The following is a 23,744-nucleotide window of genomic DNA, read 5'->3' as shown; positions in this document are numbered from 1 at the left end:
CTGCATTCATTTTTTGTTGTTGCATTTTTCAAGTAGGAAAGAGAAAAGCAGCGTATTGATTAGCGGGAAGAAGGTGTAAGGCGAAACAGTGGCTTTAACCCTAAAAATCAATCTTATTACACTCTGTACACATAATGTGCAGCTCTTAAAGGTTATTCTATCAGCTCTTTCTATGCTTTTATTGTTTGAACTAATTTTCAATCCATCACTCAGGTGTCTCAGGTGACTTTTAAATTTTATCACAATTTGAGTATCAGTACCTGTATCAGTAGCAACACTGACTACAAAGCCTGTCAGCCGTGATATGTCATGCCCTGCAGGTATTCTTTTATTGCTTTTATAATTCTAAATTCAAATGGAAGAAATGAATACATCTATTTAAAAAAAACAACTAATTCACGCCATCGAAAGGAATCCATTATTTTCATCTTATAAAGTATGATATGTATTGTAACAGCGTGGTGTGGCCAGCCAAGTTTGACGACAGGTGGCCAGTTCCTTCAGTTAGTAAAGAACCTGACTAGAGATTCAGGGGGCCCGCTGTCAGTCTGTTGCATTTTCCCCTTCCTGCTACAAGTGTTGCCTATTTACAGACTTTTCTCAAATTCATACGCAGCCTGCTTTAAGTGACAGAGAAGATGACATTGATATTGATGAGAAGTTTTACAGTATTCAACTACTGATATAATGTGATGTTTTACAGTATTCAACTACTGATATAATGTGAAGTTTTACAGTATTCAACTACTGATATAATGTGAAGTTTTACAGTATTCAACTATTGATATAATGAGAAGTTTTACAGTATTCAACTACTGATATAATGAGAAGTTTTACAGTATTCAACTACTGATATAATGTGAAGTTTTACAGTATTCAACTATTGATATAATGAGAAGTTTTACAGTATTCAACTACTGATATAATGAGAAGTTTTACAGTATTCAACTACTCACTGATATAATGTAAGGTTTTAAACTTTATTCAACTACTGATATGAGATATTGATATACCGGAGTATCAATTCAATGATATATATTTGCATTTCCATTGTTTTTGCCTTTGGTACCTTTACAAATTGTAACGATAGCATTTCCTCATGAATGTGCTGTAGTTGTGAACATTATACTAGTATGAATTTTAATAACTTCATCATCTGTCATAAGCCTACTAGACACCTAATTTTTTGAAAAACATTTTTCAAAAATGAATTTGAATTTAAAAGTATTGTAAACAGTAAATTGATAAAACCAATGAAATAATTCTGGGAAAATAGGTGATAAATTTTAGCAATTAATAGCTAGTGTAATGTATCTATCTATTATGTGTGGGAAAAAATGTCAACTTTGTGAATAGACAAAATAATTATTCAAAATCCATGTATAACAGCACTGAAGGCAAACTTTGACTTGAAAACATGTTAAGCTTTGTTAAAAAAAAATATACGTACGAAAGAATGGTACACTGTACGTAAGACACGATTGTCAACAAATCCTTCTGACCAAAATCCAGTAATAACAATCTCCTTAAAGAATAGCAAGTGGATACCAGAGTCTGAGGTATATATAAAGATAAGGGGTGCGGGGATGCTTAAAATTTACCTGTAGGAGTAGAATTACTTAATTAAACCTGAAGGGTGTGTGTCTCTATCTGTCAACAGGTTTATTTGTCAACAGATTTGTTTGTCATTACAACAGGTTGTCCCAAAAACATTTTATGGCTTAAATTTAAAAAGATAAATTACATCCATTACCATAACACACACACACCCCCCCCCCCCCCCCCTCCCTTTCTCCCCTAAGTGTACTTCCATATCAGATAAAACTGTAATGAAATGATCGTGATGTTTTTCAAGACTATAATCAATGTAAAGGATTGACTACATTTTGGTAAAGAAACTATGGAGACTATAAATTGCATCTTGGGAAATCATAAGACATGGTCATTATTAAGTACAGCATTATATTGATCGTGCTATTTTTATTTGCCTTCGTCTACTTGATCTGCCACTAAGTCTATAACTATCAGTTCTGTTGATGACTTATTTTCATTGTATCATGTATGTATATATATGGATGTTGGTGTGACTCAGCTGCCAGTCAGAGAAGAAACTGGCATTGTATCTAACATTTTCTTTTCCTCATGCTAGTAATTTGATGTAAACATTGTTTTATTGAAAAAAAAATTTTTTTTCTTAGAGATGTTTCTCTTCCACTATTCTGTCCTGCAATCACACCAACACATAGATCAGTACACCTTACATCATTTTTTTCTTCATCAATATTTCCAATTCAGACAAAAGTAATAATCATGCAAAATAATTCCCAATTTGGAATACTGTACAACATGGTTATGACGAATCTCTGGGCCAGCAAAATACAGTTCATTATAATCAGGCTCTGTTATACTCCATATATTTTTCATTTTCCTCTCACTTCGCAATAAGCATAAATTTGTCATAGGCTTCTTCATTATATGCATATTCTACAATATGATGTCACAAGTTGTCACTTTTAAAATCGTTTTCCTGAAATCTTGTCCAAAAAATAAAACTTTTCATGTAATTTTTAAGATAGAAAACTGGATTCATGTTTTTGTAATATAAATGTTACTTAATATATAACTGGTTTCGTGTATTTGTAATGCACACATTATCATATCTTAATTTGAAAGTGAACATTAACTCATACAGCATTCAAAAAACAGTGAAGAAAGACCATTTGAAAACAAAATGGTGGGAAATTCACATGTTATATGGCATCATGCATTGTAAAAGTAGTACTTAAAGAGTTGAGGGCTCAAATGCCCTATTTTAGTCCAATGTTTACCAATACTTCTAAATCTACTCCCACTACACTCTGAAACCAAGAACATCAACACCATGAACTTGCATGCTTCTGACGATATACATGTATGCCTATTTGTATTAGTATGATGTCACAATTAAATTGTATGTGTCATTACACTCAGATTTTCAAAACTTGCTGCAGAAAGTGTAATTTAACAGCATATTTTTGACAACTTAACCGTGGCAGCATGCAAACACTACAAAACTTTCAAATTACACAACTTTTTATATCTAATATACTCTGTTTGAAGAAGAGAATCAAAATATATCCTATTTATTAAGATGCCACATACTTCACATTTAACTTTAATTGGATCAACTTCTCAAAGATTCTTAAAGCCAATATATATACCTATAGATTTTTTTTCTGAAAGTATAAAGGAAAACCTTCATGAAGTGAGGTACTTAAATATTCTAGATAAAAGTGCTCCATATTATCTCTACTTCTTATAATTAGTTTTGAATATTTCACGCCTTTTTTTAATTCATGTATTGAAATCACGGTAAGAATTTGGGCCAAATTAAGCTATCAGTGAACCAAGTTCTTTGTAGATTACCACCTGAGATCTCTGGGTCCATCTCGAACTCGTTTATCTGAGTGAGTATCACGCCCCCTCTTCATGTCATCCCGTGGTCCTCCCCTTTCCCTGGATGGGTCCCTAGAGCGAGACTGCCCCTCCCCCCTTCCAAGTCTATCACCATGCCGGAATTCTTGAGCAAATCTTCTGTCTGTCTCTGATGCCCTAGTTTCACTATAATGTCTTCTTGAAGCAGGTGAACGATCACGATTTCGTCCACGCTCTGTCACTTGTCCATGTTCACGTAATTTATCACCATCTTCTGGAGCTAAACCATACTGTTCATTAAGTCTACCACGGCCATGTTGTGCACTTCCTGTATCCAATGACGACTGCCTCCTAATGCCTTCCTTTGGGTGGGCATGTGATCCTCTAGATCCTGAATTTATAATATTCTCCTTATCAGACCCAGATGGGATTCCGTCCAGTTTCTTTTCATAAATTTTTGGTCGTTTTTCATTAGGAGGACTGATATCTGCCTTAATGGAGGCAGTCTCGCTGCCAGACTGTGTATCTAGACCAAGCTGCACAGGTTTGGCCATTCCACCATGATACCACGCCCCTGTTTTTGCTAGCAGATCTTGCTTCTTGCGACAAAGGTTGCAGGCCCACACAGTCTGTGAAGAGAGAATAAAACACTTGAGTTTGTGAGACCAAATTGCTGCAATTCTTACAATACTTTTATCTTGTATATAGAATAAAACAGTAGAAAAATGCAAAAGCACATAACCAATTTACATTGATGCAATTACTTATGTATAGCCGTTCTCAGCCAATTTAATCAAGGGCAATCAAATGTCTCTGACCGTTATGCATCACTTATCCACAGAATGTGACTGATCCCTTGAACTGGAAGGAAGAGACGACACATACATACCTGACAAGTCTCAGTTAATTCTGCGGGCAATTGATGACATAACTTATATACTTATGTATCAATACAGTCAGGCTGATAAAAAGGTAAGCATCATTTTAAAACAATGCACAGCACAAAAACTTCTTCAACATTACTTGGTAACAAATATATTTCTTTTGAAATAATCTAAGAATATAATCAACTTCTAGGAAACTTATTAAGTGGACAGAACAAATTCCCCCGATCAACATCTCGGAAGGTGGACAGGTTACACAAACCCAGTGAGAAGCCATGAAATGTCACCAAGCCTGACATAACACTATTCCTTGAACAATTTATATTGCCATTTGGTACTTTTGACTTCTTGTCATCCATTCTGCATATCTCTGCTCAGTGCCTAGCAATTGGTGTGGGTGTGATAAGTGCTGGCTTTCCTGTGACAGTCAATATTTGAATATTTTATGAAGGAACAACCAATAAATTTTCAATTACTGACTTCCCCTCCCACTATTCCCTGAGTGATTCATATTTCCACTCACATACAAACTTTCAATGTGATTCGGAATTCTTACATTCTACATCGAATCAACACAGCTCTATGAATCCAGTTGTCGTATGTACCTTTCAACTAGAAGAGTCATTTTTATTGTCTCAGTCTTTTCTTATCTGTTATTGCAACCCTCAATATCATTATCATTGCTTTATAAATTAGTTCTTAAATATCCCATCTTGTCCCTATTCTATCTGTTGGATGAGAATTAAGGAGTCAATTCTATATATACCCTGTCTGTTGGATGAGAATATAGGAGTCAATTCTATATATACCCTGTCTGTTGGATGAAAATATAGGAGTCAATTCTATATATACCCTGTCTGTTGGATGAGAATAGAGGAGTCAATTCTATATATACCCTGTCTGTTGGATGAGAATATAGGAGTCAATTCTATATATACCCTGTCTGTTGGATGAGAATATAGGAGTCAATTCTATATGTCCTTTGCTTGTCGTTAAATGCGACTAAATGGGGAGGTCCTTTGGATGAGACACTCCCCCTCCCCCCCCCCCCCCCCCCCAAAAAAAAAAACAAGACCCCATGTCATGTCACAGCAGATGTGGCACTATAAAGATCCCTCCCTGCTCAAAGGCTGTAAGTGCCGAGCATAAGCCTAAATTTTGCAGCCCTTCACTGGCAACGTTGATGTCTCCAAATGAGTGAAAAATTCTCTTGAATATACAATTAATCTGTATTTTGTCTTTTAAGTCTGTCTCTTTGTAAGTAAGAACTCTGGGAATCACTGAGATGATAAAAGGAAAACCATTCAGCATTGGTTTCATACTATTTCAAGTTTTGATTAACGAGAACTTTATCTTATAAATTAATGCAAAAATAATAAAATTAAGGAGAAAGCATTAATCCTCTTCAATCCATTTTCTGTTGTTTTGTTAATTACTGGAACACTTTCAACTCCTTACAAAAATTTCTGTGTATGAATTGACAATGCCTATCTCAAGAAAGTTTCATGAAAAATTCCCCATCTACTATACATATAACTGTATAGCTTCCATACTGAGTGAACCAACAATAAAAGTCTCATGTTAAGGACATGCATACAGCTCTTAAATCTCCAGTTAAATAAAGTTTGATTTGTTTTCAACAAGAAAATGACAAACATTCTCTAATTTTGCTTGTGTAGTAGTATTACATAATGGCAAATTTTCAATGCATTTCTTCCGTGGGGATCCGGGTTAAAATAGGTCCTCAGTACCCCTTGCTTGTTGTAAGAGGCGACTAAATGGGGCAGTCTTTCGGATGAGATCACAAAAACAGAGGCCCCGTGTTACAGCAGGTGTGGCACAATAAAGATCCCTCCCTGCTCAAAGGCCATAAGCGCCGAGCATAGGCCTAAATTTTGCAGCCATTCACAGGTAATGGTGACGTCTCCATATGAGTGATATATTCTTGAGAGGGACGTTAAACAATATTCAATCAATCAATGCATTCCTAACACAAAAACCAACTGGGAAGTCTCCATTTGTCCTGAAGGAAGCTGTTTCATGTTAGCAACTAAACATGCCATGTTAATCATATCTAAGACTATAGAGGAAATTTTATAAAATGCAAATGAGAACAAAACACTCCATGCATTTAATGGATGAAATAATGATGAAGATGCCCACAACAGGTAAAGTCTAGCACCGGTTACTGTGAAGCAAGGATATTATAATTCAACACTTAATCATCTAAGTATTGTTAAAAGGTGCTTTATCTCTTTCAGTTGGGAATAATCATGTCAAAAAGTGCATGACCAATTCGAGAAGGGGGTGGGGGTAATTGTGATAATCATATTTGTACACAAGTCTGGAGTGATGGACTTTGGATCTAGCGCAGCCATAATAACAATTTATCATTCATGCATTAAATCTTAAAATTTAACAGTTGTTCATGTCATTTGGAAAATATTTAATAACCAAAATTTGATGGAGGGGGAGGAGAAATCCCATCAATTTTCACTTCACATTAAGGCCTCTTACTGAACCCACATGCAGTGAGCATTTAAAGGACATGACGCATGCCATGCCATTAATCTTTTCAATCCAAAATTAAATATGTTTGAAAGGAAATATTTTGAATAGCATTTGATTTCGAAAGCAAAAAATTCCAAACCTTTCAATATGCATCTTTACTCTTGAGATTGTGTGTATCATTGTGTATGATGTCATACACGACTTTGAGTGAGGCGTGAAAACAGTTGTTTGCCATATACATTGTAATCAGATTAAGATTTAATAAAAAATCAAGCCAATTATTATATTGATGGATTGCAGATATAAACAGTTCATTATAAATGTCTATAAGCTCTCTAAATACACATAATTCATCAAGGGCGGGTATTAGCATGATCTTATTATTCATAAGTTAGTTGTCCCCTGTTGGTAATGATGATGATTGTGACCAATGAGAGTTACTTTTACAACAAACATCTACACTTACTGTTGGAGGAGATATGTTGACAGGGGGCGCAGTTTTATCATCCAATTTCTAACAGACAGGAAAAAGAAACATCAAGGTCAGAATTTTTGCAGGATTTGAAATGCATAAAATGTACATAATCTCGTAATAATTGCAATATATGCATGGAAACATTTAAATAGACAATTATATACAAGGCAATATCGCACTACTGCAGTGTACGCAGTATCACAATACAACATATAGAAAACAAGTTTTTGGCACTTTTTTGTAGTACTTCACAGCTCAGGTCGTCAGTGTAGTTTGCAAAGTGGGGGTGTGCATGTACTGTAACAGTGGGGGTGTGCATGTGATGTAACAGTAGATTTTTTTCTCTGAAATAAAATAAACCTGATGAGTCTCGATCTGCAACCAAACCTGTGCTCGGTTTTCAGATGATCTTCCCCCGCATTGATCGATAAGAAGCATGGTGTCATCATCGACCCAGTCAACCACATAATTTCGCTTCCTTTTGTTATCTACATATAGACTATTGATCCGTTCTCTGACAGAGCACACTGCTCCGAGATACCGACAATTAACACAACCACAACACACCAGATGACGTTATTTAAAAAATGCATTAAATTTCACACCAAAAAATGATGCATTTCACTTCCTTAAAGGTCATACAAGTGAACCTGAACTTATATTCAATACTTTGATCACTAGTCTTGATGCCATAATTGATTTGTAACACATCTACAGAATTTCCAGTTGTCGGATAACATGGAATACCGAGTGTGCAGACCAAAGTAAAACAGCTAGTATCTGATGTCTCTCTTATTACTTCAAATTCATGATACATGTACACATTTCACTGAAATTCAAGAAAAACGTTCAAAAGATGCATGGTTTAATGACAATGCATAATGTATAAAAGTTATGTGATATAATATGTATTTCATTTAACAAGAAAATACTGCAGCCTCCATAGGTCCTAGAATCTCACCAACTCTGTACACTTCCAACAAACAACTCAGCATCCGCCAAACTAACAACTCTGTACACTTCCAATTAACAAATAACTCAGCATCCGCCAAACTAACAACTCTGTACACTTCCAATTAAGAAACAACTCAGCATCCGCCAAACTAACAACTCTGTACACTTCCAACAAACAACTCAGCATCCGCCAAACTAACAACTCTGTACACTTCCAATTAAGAAACAACTCAGCATCCGCCAAACTAACAACTCTGTACACTTCCAACAAACAATTCAGCATCCGCCAAACTAACAACTCTGTACACTTCCAACAAACAACTCCGCATCCGCCAAACTAACAACTCTGTACACTTCCAATTAACAACTCTAACAACTCAGCATCCGCCAAACTAACAACTCTGTACACTTCCAACAAACAACACAGCATCCGCCAAACTAACAACTCTACACTGCCTTTTTTCTCTAACTAAATACATGTAATATAGTACATGTACACATTTGTTTCTGTTGGCTTCAGATGCTGGTGTTTTTGGATGGAATTCTGGGTAATGTTATTAACATAGCTCTGATACAAATCCCACGACGGAACGGAGGAGAGAAAGGCTCAGCGGTTTGGCAGTTAGGACAGCTAACCTACAGATCACTGGTTGGTGCACAGTGACAACAAAAATCATGGCTATTACAATCTTATATATTCACATTTCCAATGTTTTTGCCTTTGGTATCTTTACAAATTGTAATGGTGGCCATTTTCTCTTGAATGGGCTGCAGTTGTGAACAATGCGCGTATTGATGAAATGTAGTGTGCCTATATTTTAACGACTGGGAATTCCAACACAAATGAAAGTATCTTCTAATGAAGATATGTAATATAAATTCATTTTTGAAAATGCATGAGGGTATGCACGAACTGCATGCTTCACACTGGCATACTTTTCATGGCGCGCCAACACACTTCATGAAGCATGCCGGTTAATGAAGCATCGCAGTTCATACCCTCATGCATTTCTTGATTAGATAAACAAGAATCTTCATCGCATCACTTGACTGTAAAACGGCATTTAGTTTCAGGTCCTCACTGAAAGCATCAGCCTGGGATGCTATGTCTTCTCTGCTAAGAATCACAGAATCTGGGACATGGCTTTGTGCAAGTATTCCTGACTTTAGCAGGACTGGCGATTTTACACTGCCGTATCATTGCGCGCCTGCGCAATCAGAGCAAACTCGTGCAGCTGTAAGCTTAAATTAGTGGAAAGGCACCAATTAGATGCTGACATACTTTACAAATCAATACTGTAAACCAACATTTATTTACATGGGAGAAATTTTCTTGAGGTTTGCGAGAACGTCCTCTTCTCACCTTGAATAAGTCCTTTGATGCCTCGTATTTGCTTAAGATTATTCTTGGTCACGAAAATCAGTAAAGTCTTTATCACTTGGTAAATTGCGAGACAAAGTTGTCGCGAATAAAAGCTGATTTACAGTGAGTATATATGCTTAAAACTGAAAAACACATGTCGAAGTATCTCTTACATACTGGTAACTGTCACATGAAGCATGCCTTATCTGCACTCTCACTGGAAGAGTTGTGCATCAAAGTCAACAAGAACAGCTTGTCAATGAAATCCAAACAAACAAGTAACAAATCCTCACCAACTGTTACACTTCACAATCTCACTGTCTATTTTATGATGCTGAATCTGAACAATACACAAAATCTTTCAGGGAAAACTCCTTTACCAGTGGGCAGTGGTATCCAAATTATTTTTGTAATATGATTAATGATTAAACCCAGCTCATGACTGCTTTTAAAACTTCAATTAGTATAGATTTGAACAGGACAAAGTGAGCACAACAATGCTGTTCAATACAAAATAGGAATTTCCATAAAATGACCTGCAGCAGTGAGGACTGGTACTGCTATGTTCACACAAATCTGGACTTAATGGAAGTTGCTGGATACGTGCATATTCATACAAAATCCACCCACTTTTTACACAGATTATCAAACCACATAGATGTCTAGTACCTAAGGTGATTTTTAAGTTGAGCACTTGTATTGATTTATTTATATAAATGGTAAACATTTTACGAATTCTCCTTCACAATAGAGATCAGATCTGATTTTCAGAAATCGCGATCTGCATGTAAATCAAAACATAAACAAGAAACATTTTGTAGATGAACTTTGACCTATTACTTGTACCATCCAATACTTCAACAAATATGGAAATAGCTTTCAGAATCTGTCATTACTGCTTTTATAAATGGTATATATCAATTGCTTAAAAATTCCAAATATATGGTCAAATTAAGCCTACGCGATGGTCTCTGGTTGATTTCACATTATTCAAATGTCATATAAATACTTCCAATATTATATCATTTTGTCATATATGCAGATTATAAGTTTAATGTGATGGAGCCCTGCCAGATACGATCATGTGCAGCTGAGTGTTTGCACTGTAAACTACACAACATAAGCATGACAAGTATTGATCCAATTCTGATGATGTTCAAAGCCCCACCAATCAGCCATTGTGAATGTAAATAACTGAAGTCTCTGAAAAATAGCCAATAAGTCATATCTGCACAGTGTTTTATGATGAATTTTGGAAGAAAAACTGTACATCATCACAGAAAAAAGCAAATCAGAACAAATGGAAAAACTAATGATAACTGTACTCGACAAACCCTACATCAAAATCTAGAACAATGAAATCTGTGTTCACAATATCAATAGCTTAATTAAGATAGTACAGTACAAAAACCGCTTAAATCTGCATCATGTTTCAAATTTCTTGAAAAAGTACACAGCTAGAATCCATATTTCTGCAACAGTTCAAAATATTCACAAAAGCACATTGAACATTTATTAATTTATTCCTGACAGCTTGAAATCTTAAAAGACTCTTGAGGTTGGCCTAGCAAAGTTAATACTCGAGGGGGAGGGTGCACCTGCTAAACAGCATTTTTGTAATCTTGCAAGCTAGAACTTAACATTTTATGTGTGCCCTGTACTGTTTAAATGACCTTTAACCTATATCTGTAATAGCATCTACAATCCCCACATCACAATACTCTACACTAGAATTTTCTACTGAAATCCTTGTAACCTTCACCTTTTCAAAATGACTTTGACTGAAGATTTTGACAAACACTCCAATTCTCAGCAAATATTCACGATACATACCAGGTCCTACCATTCCGATTTTCTGCACTGGAAAGTTATGTACCCAACAACATTATTTCACCAGTTCCTCTGATGGCTAATTGGACCCTGACAAATCTTCAGGTTATATATAAACTACTTCATCTCTTAATTCAGTTTGTAAGAGTTGTAATAAACTTTGATATCAATTTTTGGTCTACAAATTTGGGCTATAAAAATGAGGGATGGGAGACCTTTGACAGAATTTGCTTTTCAATCTACTAGTAATAGCAAAAACATGACAGACCCTCATCAGGGAATGGCAGGTACAACAAAGCTGGTCTTATAGAAAGTAATTTGGAATTTTTTAATTGCACAAGATTATACCTGCGCCATGTAGCTAAGACAGAGGAGCTTTAAGCTTTGTGTATGGGACTAAAAACATCAAGACTACAAGACTGCTTAACTATCCAAACAACACACAGCATTGTCCTCCAGTCCAACTCTCCCAGAGTGTACCGCTCTGGATGGCGTCATATTGATTGGAGAATTTCTTGAATAGAGATAACTGCAGTTACACATATGCTAAGCTAGAACCAACATTCAGAACGGTCCGTCAAGTGTGAACGTACCAGTAAGCAAACACAGGGTTCTAAGCACTAGGGTTTAATCAGATGTGACCTTGTGCGAGTGGCTCTTTCTTCAATGACTCTACGACCATGAAATATCAAAATGCATGAATGTAATGTCTGCCATTTGTAACTCCAGCAAACCAATTCTATACCTGAGAAAATCTCGTTACCATGCTCTAAGACAATCAAATATACAGTGTACTTGGGATCAGCTCCTTTTAGACTTATAGATCCCTCACAATAATTTTAAAAAAAACAACACACATTCAAAATCTCAAACCAAAAAATCTTCAAAAATCATTTTGAAGATAGCTTTCTTTCTTTCTTTTTTTATTATTATAATTCATTGTCTTTTAATCAGCATGGTCAAACATTGTATTGGATAACACCACACAAAATCAAAGATATTCCTTGATTTTTGACAACATCTGATTGCACACATAAAAAATAGGTTTGTTATAAATTCTTTTGAGTAGCTGAAGCTTGAAGTTTACAGTTATCAATATTAGGATACATTATTAACCAGCTGATCCGGAGAGTTAACTTACACAGGATTACAATAGCGCAGTATATTGCTTTTCATCCCAGATGTGCAATCTACAATACCCTGCTTGGTTGTCAGTGACTAATGGAAAGGATCAGCTGATTCGACCTGAGACTGAGCATCTAGTCAGGTGGATGGAGTGCAAAGTTTATACAGAGTTATCACAACCCAACACAGATGGGGGGGGGGGGGGGGATGGATTCCTTCTTGTTCCATTCTTACTAAGATTTTATATGCATGTCACGTACTTAAAAGAATCTCTACAATTTGTGCATAAAACCCGTACAAAAATTATCACCTATCTATACACATAGCTTGAGTACATAGATGCTCATTGTATAACTACAGGGTGTGTATATTTTATAACTACAGAGTGTGTATATTGTATAACTACAGGGTGTGTATATTGTTATAACTACAGGGTGTGTATATTTTATAACTACAGGGTGTGTATATTTTATAACTACAGGGTGTGTATATTTCATAACTACAGAGTGTGTATATTGTATAACTACAGGGTATGTATAATGTATAACTACAGGGTGTGTATATTTTATAACTACAGAGTGTGTATATTGTATAACTACAGGGTATGTATAATGTATAACTACAGGGTGTGTATATTTTATAACTACAGAGTGTGTATATTGTATAACTACAGGGTGTGTATATTGTTATAACTACAGGGTGTGTATATTTTATAACTACAGGGTGTGTATATTTTATAACTACAGGGTGTGTATATTTTATAACTACAGGGTGTGCACATTGTATAACAACAGGGTGTGTATATTGTATAACTACAGGATGTGTATATTGTATAACTACAGGGTGTGTATAATGTATAACTACAGGGTGTGTATATTGCATACCTACAGGGTGTGTATATTGTATAACTACAGGGTGTGTATATTGTATAACTACAGGGTGTGTATATTGTATAACTACAGGGTGTGTATATTGTAAAACAACAGGGTGTGTACATTGTATAACTACAGGGTGTGTACATTGTATAACTACAGGGTGTGTATAATGTATAACTACAGGGTGTGTATATTGTATAACTACAGGGTGTGTACTTTGTATAACTACAGGGTGTGTATATTGTATAACTACAGGGTGTGTATATTGTATAACTACAGGGTGTGTATACTGTATAGCTACAGCGTGTGTACTTTGTATAACTACAGGGTGTGTATATTGTATAACTATATGTTTGAGGCCTAGTTACACCTACATATAGTAGTATGTTTGAGGCCTAGTTACACCTACATAAAGCAGTATAATTAAGGCCTAGTTATACCTACATATAGTAGTATGTTTGAGGCCTAGTTACACCTACATATAGCAGTATAATTAAGGCCTAGTTATACCTACATAGAGCAGTATAATTAAGGCCTAGTTACACCTACATATAGCAGTATAATTAAGGCCTAGTTATACCTACATAGAGCAGTATAATTAAGGCCTAGTTACACCTACATATAGCAGTATAATTAAGGCCTAGCTGTACCTTGTTTTGTTTGACTGTCATTCTTCCTCCACATCTGGCACAAGACTTCAGTTGACAATACTGACAAACATGTCCAACACCGTCTGCAAACTTCGTCTTGTGACAAATTTGGCACACTGCACCCGTGTCTAATTGCGCTTGTGGGCCTAGTTTTTTGGCTTCTACATTAACTTTGTCGACAGTCTGGCGGTAAGTATCAAACTCATGTTGCATTTTCCTGAAGAAAATAAAATTAGGTAATGCTCCATTATCCTTTTTTAAATCTTTATCAAAATGTTCATTTCATAATGCATGCATACATCACAAAAATCGTAATGCATATCATACATCAGAAAAATTAATTTCATAATGCACACATACATCATGATAATCATACTGCCATTTCATAATGAATATCATGCACAAATGTCCTTTAATTTTAAGAAACTTTAACACATTGTGCATTATAGAGTTCTAATTAGTGTATTTTTCATTACATATCAAACAATAGATTTACCTAGCTAATATCAAGTCATTAAAAGTGGGACATTTATTTTTCTAAAATAAAAAACAGAGAGCAGGAACAATGGAATTTGCTTGAAGTACCTTTGGTGCTTAGATTACCTGCCCTTAGATAGTACTATCAAAATGTTTTTAAACATGTTACCAAGTAATTTGATAATTTGATAGTTTCTTCTTAAAATGCAATAAAACAATAGACAATAGTCCCATGGGATCTGGGTTAGAATAGGTCCTCAGTACCCCTTGCTTGTCAAAAGAGGCAACTAAATGGGGTGGCCCTTCGGATGAGACCGCCAAAACCGAGGTCCCGTGTCACGCAGCAGGTGTGGCATGATAAAGATCCCTCCCTGCTCAATGGCCGTAAGCACCGAGCATAGGCCTAAATTTTGCAACCCTTCACTGGCAGTGGGGACATCTCCATATGAGTGAACAATTCTCGAAAGGGACCAAAGTTGTTTCCCAAAGTTTCAAAATATTTTGGTTTATAAAAAATTACATATTTTTCAGACTTAATAGTGGAGCACTTCAGATATGTTTTTATTGCTATTAAAATAAGCCTTATAGATAAAAATACTTCTCGATGGATTCTTTATATATATAATTCTAAAGGATATATTGCTCTAGTAGTTGCTTAAAGTATTTCTGATAAGCAGTCTTCACCAGATCTTTTTTCAGCACATGCCATTCAGGCAGGTATATCCACTAATTCTACTAGCCGGAACAAATATTTACATGCCCAGAATTTTAGTAAGTAATTTTATTCTGATTTGCCTTTCAATTCCAAGGAAATCCACATTTCCTAGAGCATCTATTGTACATTTTTTGTGTCTCCAATACAGAAAAGCTAGTTCTCAGAAATCGCGGTAGAGTAATATGTCGTTAAAATTTTCTGCTTCACTTTGAAAGAATAAAATAAATGAACACTTTAAGTATATCTAATGCTGATGAAATTTAATTTAATATGTTAAATTATTCACGAATGAAAATGAAACATCTGATGAATGAATTGATTATTTGAATCAAAAGCAAAAGTACATTGAACACCGGTATAAAATTTTAAGGAGGTTTAAGCCTTGGAATATACATGCCCTTCAGGCTTTTAAGTATGCAATTTCCACATGACCGCTTCCAATTTTACCAGGTCCTGGGCATTGGGCACACGGGATTTGTCGAAGACTCAGGATAAGTGTATAGAAGTGCAAAAAGACTTTTCATTTGGTAATTCTGGGAAATACTTGAGACTTCATCATTTTTTTTTTAATACCAATTTTCATTCTAACCACAAAATCATATGACAATTTTTACTCATAGCATGCATAAAGAATATAGATCTCCATGAAATCTGGCATCTTTAACAAAACCCACTACATACACTGACCACTCTATAGTCAGTACACATCATCTGATGTGAATGTCACTGGCCACTATGTACAGTACGCATCATCTGATGTGAATGTCACTGACCACTATGTACAGTACACATGTCACTGACCACTTTTTCACTTCCTAGTTTAAAACATTCACCTCGTCACACTCAGACCTTCATATTACACTCTCCTTTTCATTTTCAACTGAGAAATTACTAATACTTTTCATCACTGAGGCAAGGAACATCTCACTACCGCATCACCTAGTCCCCTCACTTAGGAGTGACAACATCAGAGAATTAATCTTATCTTTAATTAGATTGTGTTTTGCATAACCAGTTCTTCATCACCAGTACTTCCTGAATGTTTCAAATGAGGAATCAAATGAAACAAAATGCTGCTAATTAAAACTTCCCATTTCATGCCTGCAACATTTGCAACACAATACTAGTATTAATATATGAAATGGGCAGGCAAGTGATCCCACTAGCAAATTGAGGTTCAAAAAGTTATTTTTATCTCTCCCACCAGTGATTTAGTTCCCCCCCCCCCCCCCCTCCTTATTCTTAACCTCTTAACTAACATTGCAATGTAGTGAAAATTGTCAGACCAAGCATAAACTTGAAACCTTGTTATTAACATGACCTACTTTGTAGACAAATCATACCATATAAGCAGAATTTTAAGCGAGGATTTAATTTTGTCATTATTAACGAGAGTGATGAGGTCACTAAAACTGAATATCGCTAACAATTTATTCCATATCGGAGGTAATAGCTGTCTTTCCTGGAATTATGAAGTTGCTTAAAATTAGTTTTGCTAAATATAGATACCCACTTTTATGGCAAAATTGCATAAATTGTGTCACACTAAAAATTCCATTTATATGATATTTCTTTTAATTTCATTACCCTGCATGTTGTAACAACAGTAGCGTGTATCCATGAAAGGTGAATCCCATAAGCAGTACAAAATAGATAGTTGGGCAAACACGGACCCCTGGACACACCAGAGGTGGGATCAAGTGCCCTGTCGACCAGTCACACCCACCGTGAGCCCTATATCTTGATGAGGTAAATGGAGTTATCCGTAGTCAAAATCAGTGTGCCACGAATGGTCTAACAATCGGCATGAAACACGTCAGACAGCATTTAACCCAGATCGTTATAACGACCATATAGAATTTGCGAAATGCTGACTTTAAACAAGACTGTTGAAACCCCTGTACCATCAACTTGCTTGTCAGTAGCTTGCCTCGATTCAAAAACTGACCATACGCAGAACAAGCTCTTGCATATCGAATCAGTTGAGAGACATAAACTCCACATGCAGGTGATAATGGAATATTGCTACATAAATATGGGAAGTTGACGATGGAGAAGCTGAAATCATCCCCTTTGTCATAAAGTTGAGTTGTTAGTTTGCCGTTAATATCTACTTTCAATAAAATATCTAAGACTGAAGCAGAAGTGGACGACTCTGTGGTGTCTTTTATTTCAAGCTCGCAGGTATATATCGAATTGACATATGAATGAAAGTTATTATTAATAGATAAAACATCGTTGATATATCTAAATGTTTAATTGGAGGCCACAGCAAGAGATTTTTTCTTCTCATGTTGATATTTCTGAATACATGTAAATTCTGCTTCATATAAATATAAAAACAGGTCAGCTAACAAAGGAGTGCAATTCGTGCCCATGGAAACTCTGACAGACTGTTGGAAGACCTGATCACCAAAGACCACAAAAATATTGTCAATGAGGAACTCTAGGAGTTCACATATAAGGATAAAAGGTACTTGATACCAACTGACCCCCCCCCCCCCCCCTCCCCCCAATGTTGTCAATTTCTAATTATTTTCATATAATCACATCATTCCCCAGGGTTTTCTTTATGTTTCTTTGCAAAATTTCAACATCATCCCCTTTTTCTCACAAAAACCCAGCGAATATATACATGTTTGCAATTTTGTGTGTGGTAGTGTTGTACTGATAATCAGAAAACATCGATTAACAACGAAAAAAAGCTACCGATTCCGATGATCGATTATTTTTTTTCATAATCGATCATCGGATCCACACATCTCATAGAGCGCATTCCGGAATTAGACCATTTCCGTTATCGTTTTACCTGTGCCAGGGACAAAAATGGCGTCAAACAATGGAATATATGATCACCCGGGCATGAAAAAGAAGTCAGAAGTATGAAAGTATTTCGGATTTCGGAAGGTAGATATCAATTTACCTCCAAGTAAAACGAACCTAAATCTAAATAAAGCCGTGTGCCGTATATGCTACAAGGAATACACCAACACTGGTAAGTTTATTTTTTCATACTTTGACATATGGCGCGCATTTTTTAGTGCAACACACCAGAATCATGCGCACGATATTCTTGTTTCAAATGTATAATATCTTTTCTATCATATACGTTGCTGATTTATTCAGTGTGCCATAACTATCATTTCTTACGATCGCATCATATGCAACTTGATATTAAATTCCGAATTTTCTTGAACTTACTTTACTATATTCTAGTATTAAATACCTAGTATCTTTTATCTTTTTCTTAATATAACTCCCTTTATCTTAGTAAATTGATAAGTTCCTTTTACAGGAAATACTACAAATTTCTGTGCACATCTGGATAGTGAACATACATGTAAACAGCAGACACAGAAGACTGGCTTAGTGATATAATGTGCGTAGGAGAAAGCAGAGTTTCACAAGATGATATGGCCTATGAAGAGACCAGACGTTACCTGGGGATGGCACTGAAAGAAGATGACAAAGGACTCACAGTTCTAGAGTGGTGGCAGAAAAATGAAATGTTTTTCCCCAGAATAGCAGTTCTTGCAAAAAAGATTTTATGTGTTCAAGATAGTAGTGTGCCATCAGAGAGAATATTTTCTCTTGCTAGTGGGTTGGTGTCAAAAAAGAGAAGTAGGCTGAGTGCAGATAATGTAGATTTGTTTATTTTCTTGAACAAAAACATGAGTAAATTTTGGTGAGAGATTAAATGGTATTATGCTTAAGCCAGAGACAGTAGAGATTTAGATTAAAATGCTGAGTTTTACATCATACTGGTGTTTAGTTTACCTTGCTATTTCTCTCCTAGAAAGAGCTGTTAACTATTTGTTTAAGAAATGTAATGCTTTGTATTGAATAAAAAACAAATCTGCACTAGTACTTTTTTATGTTTTAATTTTGAATAATATATAGTTAAATTTCCGTCTCTGATCTCTGTGTAAGATTCAATATGGATATGCATCTCACCTTCCAATGGCATCCATCATAATTATGAGCTAGTTATATATCCAACTATCCAACCAGCACAAAGCTAAGGTGATTGTGAACTATAAGGTGCTTATATAGAAAGTGCAAAAGCATCAAGACAACATATAAAACATCATATTGAGTTATTGATATTAGCTAATTGATATAGAATTGAAGATTTTTTTTTAAAAAAAAACTTGCAAGATTATGCTTTATATAGTAAAAATGTAACATCCGATTATAATCGGAAAATCGCATCGGAAGCAGCAACCGATTCCAACCGATGATCGATTATGAAAGTGAACCAATGTCCCATCACTAGTGTGTGGCATGCTTGGTATGCAATGTGTACAATATTCTGCTGTGAATTATAAATTCAGTGTACATTATGTATGTGTTTCTGTACACTTGGAGGACATTCAGTGATTTCTCAAGATTATGATCAACAATTATTATAATTCGTACCCACTTTTAAATCATTATGTGTAATATAAACCCTTTAACAAGATAAAAAAAATGTTATTATAGTCAATTTCATGTAGTGATAACATTTAATGACTGAATAACGATAAGTTATACGTCGAAAGTTTACATTCGTTTTTTCCCTACCAATAATTGACCCAAGGTGGGCTCTAAACACTAAGCTACCCAGGCCAATATCCACGGTCCATATAGCTCTAATCACTTTTCCCAAACATTAATTAATGCATTGCAGATCAGTTAGGACATCACACCAATGTCTTGGTACATACTTCAAGGTTTCATCATGTAGAATGGCTATAAAAACGTGGAAGTTAAAATTTACTAGATTTGTAGTCATGTATCATTCTCAACCATTAAAGTCTAACAACACATGCATTCAGTGAGAGGTGTTTTTTCTAGATGCTATTTTTTATATTCACAATAAATATAAAGTAAAATCGAATAGGTCGATATAAAAATCCAACAGCATGAGACAATAATCTCATGGATTTCCGTAAGATGGCAATCAAAGTATTTGTAAATGATATTCAATCTATTGAGGTCATTAATTCTACCTCCGTGAAATCATTGTAGGCGGTCCTACTTATGTAAAAATCAAAACACCCCAACAATGTCAATCACACATGAAGCCCACGAGCCATGTGCACCATGGCCTCACCAATCCATGCATCTGGGACCATCGATGGAAAACATCAAAGCAGTCAAATGTTAAAGATGCGTACCATTAGTGACAGAGCAAACAAGCACCAGCAGTCATTCCAGGTGTCTGGACAAAAGCCAGGTGCAGTAAATTATTTCTGCAGTTTTTGTCTGCCAAGGATGAATAATAAATAATTTTTGAAAGGTTCTGGACTGTCAAGGAAATGTCACGTACATGCAGAAAATTAAACTTCTATAACTCTCTGGATTTCATAGCTTGATTGAAATCTGATCACGTGTATGCACTTTCCACCTAGGACTTATCTCACACTTTTACTTATGTGTTACATATAGTTAATCAAAATGGGCAATTGAATCCATTGGCACAAAAATATTTAAAGCATAAATAGCAGACGCAATTTCACCGGTCACACGAAAAGAGTACACAGATAAAATTTCATAATTCAATGGAATTAAACTGCTTTGTAGACCTTGTTGTTACTTTAGTTTAATCTAATAAATATATATCTGGAGTATAATATTTTTTCTTTTCATTATTTTAGGAAATATTTCAATTTATTGTTTCACGTTACAATTTATCGTTTTACCCCAATCTCGATGAAATTTAGCTATATGTATATACATATTCACATAAAAATACTAGGCTAGCGCATTATGTCTAAATTTCCAAGATCATGCTTTTATTTTATTTTAAAAACCAAATAAACAAAACATAAATGAATAAATAACACACAAAAAGTTGGGTTAAAATTTTTTTAAGAAATTACATGAATTTAAAATCTGAGTAACTATCAATCATAGATGAAATTAATTACTGATGAAATATGTCCTTCAATACTTTCTCAAAACAAAACAATAAAAAACTTCAGGATTCCATAGATACCTAATGTTTGGTCCAATTTATATTGCTATAAACAAATACTTTTGACAAATACAGCAATATTATTTTATTAAAAAATGTTTATTTAAGTGGTAATATAATATATGCATATGAATAAACAATTAAATTGCATTGAATTATGAAATTTTACCACCATACTCCAACGTGCTTCAAGAGTACTCTGTTTACTAAAACAGTTTAATTAGTTTCAAGTTTCATTTTTCTCATTCACTGTTAACAAAACATAGAGAATACATTATACATGCATTCAAAAACAATATTCACGCATGCATAAGTAATTCATATGAATATATATCACAATCTTTATAATAAATAAGTACAATGATACACTATATACATTTAAGTCAGAGGGTATACTCTCTCGGTAATTAATTGTATGTATTTACACAATTTTAAAAGTAATTTTTCATTTCTGGCCTAGAGGTTATAAAACTTTTACCATACTCATACTCAGCCATGTTTGTTTTGAGTACAACTCTGAGAAAGCTCCAAAGCATACTCGAAAAATCTTGAGAATGTACTCCAACTGATGACGGAACATTTGTGTTTGGTTGTAGCACAGGGGATCTTATCCGCTCTGTTCTCTAACACAAATATATAAGCGTATTTATATCAGTGTGGTAGAGAACAGAGCGGATAAGATGTCCCTGTGGTTGTAAATCTAAAACTTCGTAAACTTTTTAAAGATACTAAATCAAATCATTGTTGAGATAAAACGTATCATCAAATAAAATGTTTCAGAGTGAATCCAGTGCTTAAAAGTCTTTAGACGAAGATAATCGCACTCAGCTCTACTCCAGATCTAGACTTGATCTGCACTGCAAGAACCATGATTTACAGGTCCATGAAGCAAAACAGGAACGTTCAAAGTAGTTTGAGAAGACACATGCACACTGACTTGCCATAAAATTCCCCGTAAAACGCTTCTTTTGTTTTTTGTTGTTTCCCCCAACTAGAGAGTCAAATAAAGGGAAGTAATCGGAACGTTTTATAAAAGGATATCATATTGTTACCAATGAGAGTTTTGATGATAATTCTTTTTCGAAAATGTAGATATTTTAAAAATACAATCAATTATTGCAAGAACAGTTATCAATAAAATGTCTTTTGAGATATTTGCATCAGGTTAAAAATATTTCCAGTTATCACGTTGATTAAATTATGATGTGTTTAGCCTTAGGTTTGCTAATAAACATAGCCCCATGCATTTTTATTTTACACAGTGATATAGTTTACGTCTGCACTTTTGAGATGTAGATGTCTCTAAATTAGATAGTACCATAGACCTGGAAATGGAAAAAGTACTTAATCGATACATCCTGCAAATTAAACCTATATCATACGGTTTCGTTAAATTCCCGACTAGATAAATGCCAAAAATTACAAGAATTTAATGTTAACAGATGTCCAAGTGAACCAATATGCTTATGGCATCTGAGGACACCAAATGTCTATATTCTGTGAGTGCAGACAAAATGGCGGCTGGTCTCTCCTCACCTTATCATCTCCTGCTCCTTTTCCTCCTCTTCATGCTGCCTCCTGAGAACCTCCTCGATTTGCTTCCTCTCTGCCTCGTCTAGATGAGACAGATCCGGCATCGGGGGCAGGGAGGGACGCCTGCTGGTGGTCGACATCATTCCAGAGTTTGGTCTAACCTCCGGTAAATCCCGATACAGATGCTATGAATGTAAAGCTTAGAAACACTAGATTCAACATTAATATATCTCCAAGCAGGATGCGAGGTGCTAGAGCGACGTCCCTCAACTACTCCTCACTTTCTACATTTTTTTCCCTCTCATGCTTAGAATATTCTTATTATTGATATTGAATAATTTTCATTTTTGTCAAATGACCTCCAGCGAGATGAAAAACGGTAGCTGAGATCATTCGTGAAATATCGGTAATCTATTTCGCGACATTAGCTATGCGACACTTATTAAATATTTATGTCAAGACCGCCAATCATCTTGCAGGATGTGTGTGACGTCAAGATATTGGCGAATTCTGTGGATGCAGTAGTCGGAGAGAGGATATCGATTTCTGTTCATTTATCGCGCCCTTAGTCCATTGAGACTCTGTTTAATGTATACAACCAGCAAACGTATTCTTTCAAACCGTCAATATATGCATATTATAACATAATAATGACAGACTGTGGAATTGCCTATCTCGGGGGAATGGCGGGCTTCTTCGTGTCGATGGCGTCTGAATTCAGCATCAACGAGCCCTAACGATGCAAGGAAAATATTCAATATGTTCATATTCCGTACTATTTCATGTGGCTGGGAAGACCAATATAGGTCGAGGTATAAAAATAGAGGATCGATTTATCGATTATCCAACAACGAATTCAGATTTGCATCGATCATCACCTTGTCCGGTTACACACCTGTTACGCTCGTGATCGAAGATTTCAATGAAATCCTGTACGTTTTGTTGACGTAGCCAGATTGCACATGTCATATTTCCATTG

At 35.2% G+C, this 23,744-nt stretch overlaps 1 protein-coding gene and 1 long non-coding RNA gene across 7 annotated transcripts in view; one reads left to right on the top strand and one right to left on the bottom strand.

Annotated features, from left to right (window-relative positions):
• LOC125645909 (regulating synaptic membrane exocytosis protein 2-like) overlaps positions 1-23,317 on the bottom strand; it is a 51,080-nt gene extending 27,763 nt beyond the window's left edge. Inside the window, exons 1-4 of one of the 6 annotated variants that reach the window (XM_048871911.2) lie at positions 22,769-23,317; positions 14,082-14,298; positions 7,276-7,323; positions 3,409-4,043 (exon numbers count right to left, since the gene is read on the bottom strand). In XM_048871911.2, coding sequence (XP_048727868.2) covers positions 3,409-4,043; positions 7,276-7,323; positions 14,082-14,298; positions 22,769-22,908 — 1,040 coding nt within the window. In that variant the 5' untranslated portion in view covers positions 22,909-23,317. Of the gene's footprint in view, positions 1-1,450; positions 1,534-3,408; positions 4,044-7,275; positions 7,324-14,081; positions 14,299-22,768 lie in introns of those variants that run through there. The other 5 variants (XM_048871907.2, XM_048871908.2, XM_048871910.2 and 2 more) reach the window with 5 other exon arrangements.
• On the top strand, positions 7,233-10,618 carry LOC125645911 (uncharacterized). Its single transcript, XR_007359488.2, has 3 exons — positions 7,233-7,351; positions 8,759-8,887; positions 9,307-10,618. It is a non-coding gene; the product is annotated as an uncharacterized LOC125645911 (long non-coding RNA).
• Positions 23,318-23,744: the final 427 nt, after the last annotated feature.

This window comes from Ostrea edulis, chromosome 6 (assembly GCF_947568905.1).
Source record: "Ostrea edulis chromosome 6, xbOstEdul1.1, whole genome shotgun sequence".
NCBI classification, from domain to species: domain Eukaryota; kingdom Metazoa; phylum Mollusca; class Bivalvia; order Ostreida; family Ostreidae; genus Ostrea; species Ostrea edulis.
This window is presented reverse-complemented; position numbering and strand designations above follow the sequence as displayed.